Raw genomic sequence first — 2989 nt, forward strand, 5'->3', positions numbered from 1 at the left:
GCAGAGCCTGGCAAGCTCCCCGTGACGTATTCGAGATGCCAAACACAGTCACAAGTCTCACCGTGGAGACGTGACTGGCGCCCGCTCAAGCCAATCGATGAGCAGCAGGATGACAGTGTGACAGGGCTACAGTGCTATATTGTGTATGAGTTCGTGGACTAGGAGTGCTAACCAAGCTGGTGGACCAGCTGTCCAACAATTCTACAGCGGTGTTCCGGCAAGGGGGCTGGGGGTTGAGGTACCGATGGAGTGTGAACTGGGGCTGGAGGCGGAAGAAGAGTTCTCTAAGGAAACAGGGACCCAAAGTTCGCCGTGCACCGGGCCACGGACAGGACGCGTTCTACTCAGCATCCTCCTCCGAGTCGCTCTGCTCCGGGGCGAGCACCTCTCGCTCGGGCAGCAGCCCGTACTCGTTGAGGAAAGACTCCACATCGCCAGCAAAAAACTCTTGGGCGAACTGTTCGGCCACGCTCACGAAATTGCCGATGAGCTCGCCGCCCCTGTAGACCAGCAGCGTGGGCAGCGCCTCGGGGGGGAAGCGGTCCCCGGCGCCCGAGTCGGAGGCCCTGATCTTGCAGAACTTGACCGTGGGGTACTCGGCGGCCAGCTGCTCCAGGCTGTGGTTGAGGCTGGTGCAGCCCCTGACACCGTCCTCGTACACGTGGACCAGCACCAGGGTGACCTTCGGCGCCCGCTGCAGGGTCTCCACGAAGTGCTCCCCGCTCGCCAGCTCGTGCAGGAGCCCGTAGCATGGCCCGAAGCTCAGCTTCTGGTGCATGTCCAACATGCAGCGCCGGCGGTACCTCCGGAGGCAGCGCTCGTCCTCCTCCTCCCCCTGCACGAGCTCGTACTCGTGAAGGCTCATCTGGGGAGGCAGAGGGGAAGCCACAGTGACTGACCACGCCCCGCCCCGGCCGCTAACAACCCCCTGGGGCTGACCTCCCCAGGGTCCCTGCCCTGTGCTGTCCACTCCCTATGCTGACACAGTTCCTTCCGGAGCAACGGTCGGCCGTGGCATATGTTGACTTTACTTGCCAAATATTAGAGTTTGTTTTTTTTTTCCAGGGGAGAGTTACTGGTGCCCACTCGCTTGAGCAAATTGAGGAGCAATGGGATGACGGTGACAGTGACAGTGACAGGGGAGAGTCTAAGCAGGTCACTTCCAGGATGCTTGGCCAACTGGACAAGGTGGTTCAATACTCAGGCCCTGCCTTGCTGGGACACACCTGGAAATAGCCAGGGGTGAACCTGAGGTCTTTATTATTTTTTTCTTTTTCGGTTCCCACCCGGCGATGCTCAGGGCTGACTCCTGGCTCTGCACTCAGGAATCACTCCTGGCGGTGCTCAGGGGACCCTATGGGACTCTGGGAATCGAACTCAGGCCGGCCGCGTGCCAGGCAAACGCACCCCCCCCCCCCGCTGTGCTATTGCTGCGGCCCCAGTATACCTGTATTTTTTATATCCCAGCATTTAGGGCCCAACCGCACCATAAAGGCACCGATGTTCTCCGCGTCCTACCTTCCTGCCTGTTCGTTCTTGCTGCATCTCACTGTTCTGAGGAGAAGACATCTGTCTGAGAATCTCCCTCTTGCCGGCTGGGGCTGCTGTGTAGTCCACACTCTCCAGCTTAAACTTCCTCCAGTCGTGTATCACTCCCTTGGGTCCTGGCACGAAACCAACAGACAAACAGAAAAGCAGGGTCTCTCTCTCTCTCTGGATTTTCCAGGGGGCTGTGTGTGTACGAGCATGGGAACCGCCCACCAGGAGGAAAACTCAGAAGCTGCCGGGTCTGTCGTGCTCTGGGAAAAAAAGTTCTCTGAGTTGAAAGAATCTTTGTGGAGAATCTTTCTGAAATGTCTTCGTGAGCCGGGGGAAAAAGCAAAGGACGACCAACTGGGAAAATCTGGTCAAGCTACTTGAAAATTAGAGTGTGGGAAAGAAACTAGAATCTTGGGAAACAGGTGTTAGGAGGCTTGGGGCTTCTGGGATGTCGTAGAAACACGAGTTACCTCAATTACAGAAAGAACTCGGAAAGGTCACTGGGACCTGGGCAAAAAAAAAAATGGAAAAATACAGAAATGGCTTTGGGGAAGTTATTGTGGGATCAACTAGGATTATTTTTTTTGGGGGGGGGTCTGTTTGGGTCCCACCCAGCGATGCTCAGGGCTGACTCCCAGCTCTGCACTCAGGGATCACTCCTGGTGGTGCTCGGGGGACCCTATGGGATGCTGAGGATCGAACCCGGGTTGGCCACATGCCAGGTGAATGCCGTCCCCACTGTGCTATTGCTCCGGCCCCTTCAAGCTGATTCATTTTAGGAGATTTAAAACCTTTTCAAACGGAGAAATGATGGGATTTGCTAGCTTAAGAGAAATTAAGTCAAGGACCATCAAATAGTGTTCTAAGGTCCAGTTGATACAAGAAACAAAAATAGTGTTTGAAAGACGTCTAAATTCTTAAAATAAGATATTTGAAATATATTTTACTTTGTGAAGCTTGCCCAATCTCTCTCTCCTTCTCCTCTCTCTCTCTCCCTCTCCTCTCTCTCCCTCTCCTCTCTTTCTCCTTTCTCTCCTCTCTCTCTCTCTCTTGTAAATTTAAAGGCTCTGATTAATATGATCAAAAAAGATGGGGAGTAGGGGAGTGGCTGGAGTGATATTACAGCAGGAAGGGCCTTTGCCTTGCATGTGGCCCGCCCGGGTTCAAATCCTGCACCCGCTATGATCCCCCACCCGCTATGATCCGATCCCCAGACCACCGCCAGGAGTGATCCCTGAGTGTTGAGCCAGGAGGTAGGCCCTGAGCATCACCAGGTATGGCCCAAAGCCCAAAGGGGATAAAATCCAAAGGGGAGAAAGGGGATCATAAACAATAAGATTCCCCCGAATTAAAGTAAAATTGAGGGGCTGGAGCGATAGCACAGCGGGGAGGGCGTTTGCCTTGCATGAGGCTGACCCAGGTTCGATTCCTGGCATCCCATAGGGTCCCC

General features: G+C 54.7%; 1 protein-coding gene across 1 annotated transcript in view; it reads right to left on the minus strand.

Moving 5' to 3' along the window:
• Window positions 1-234: 234 nt before the first annotated feature.
• The window catches only part of PDC (phosducin), a 3325-nt gene continuing 570 nt past the window's right edge, over window positions 235-2989 (minus strand). Inside the window, exons 2-3 of the mRNA XM_055122911.1 lie at window positions 1519-1667; window positions 235-865 (exon numbers count right to left, since the gene is read on the minus strand). Coding sequence (XP_054978886.1) covers window positions 341-865; window positions 1519-1667 — 674 coding nt within the window. The 3' untranslated portion in view covers window positions 235-340. The remainder of the gene's footprint in view (window positions 866-1518; window positions 1668-2989) is intronic.

This window comes from Sorex araneus, chromosome X (assembly GCF_027595985.1).
Source record: "Sorex araneus isolate mSorAra2 chromosome X, mSorAra2.pri, whole genome shotgun sequence".
Classification (NCBI taxonomy): Eukaryota; Metazoa; Chordata; class Mammalia; order Eulipotyphla; family Soricidae; genus Sorex; species Sorex araneus.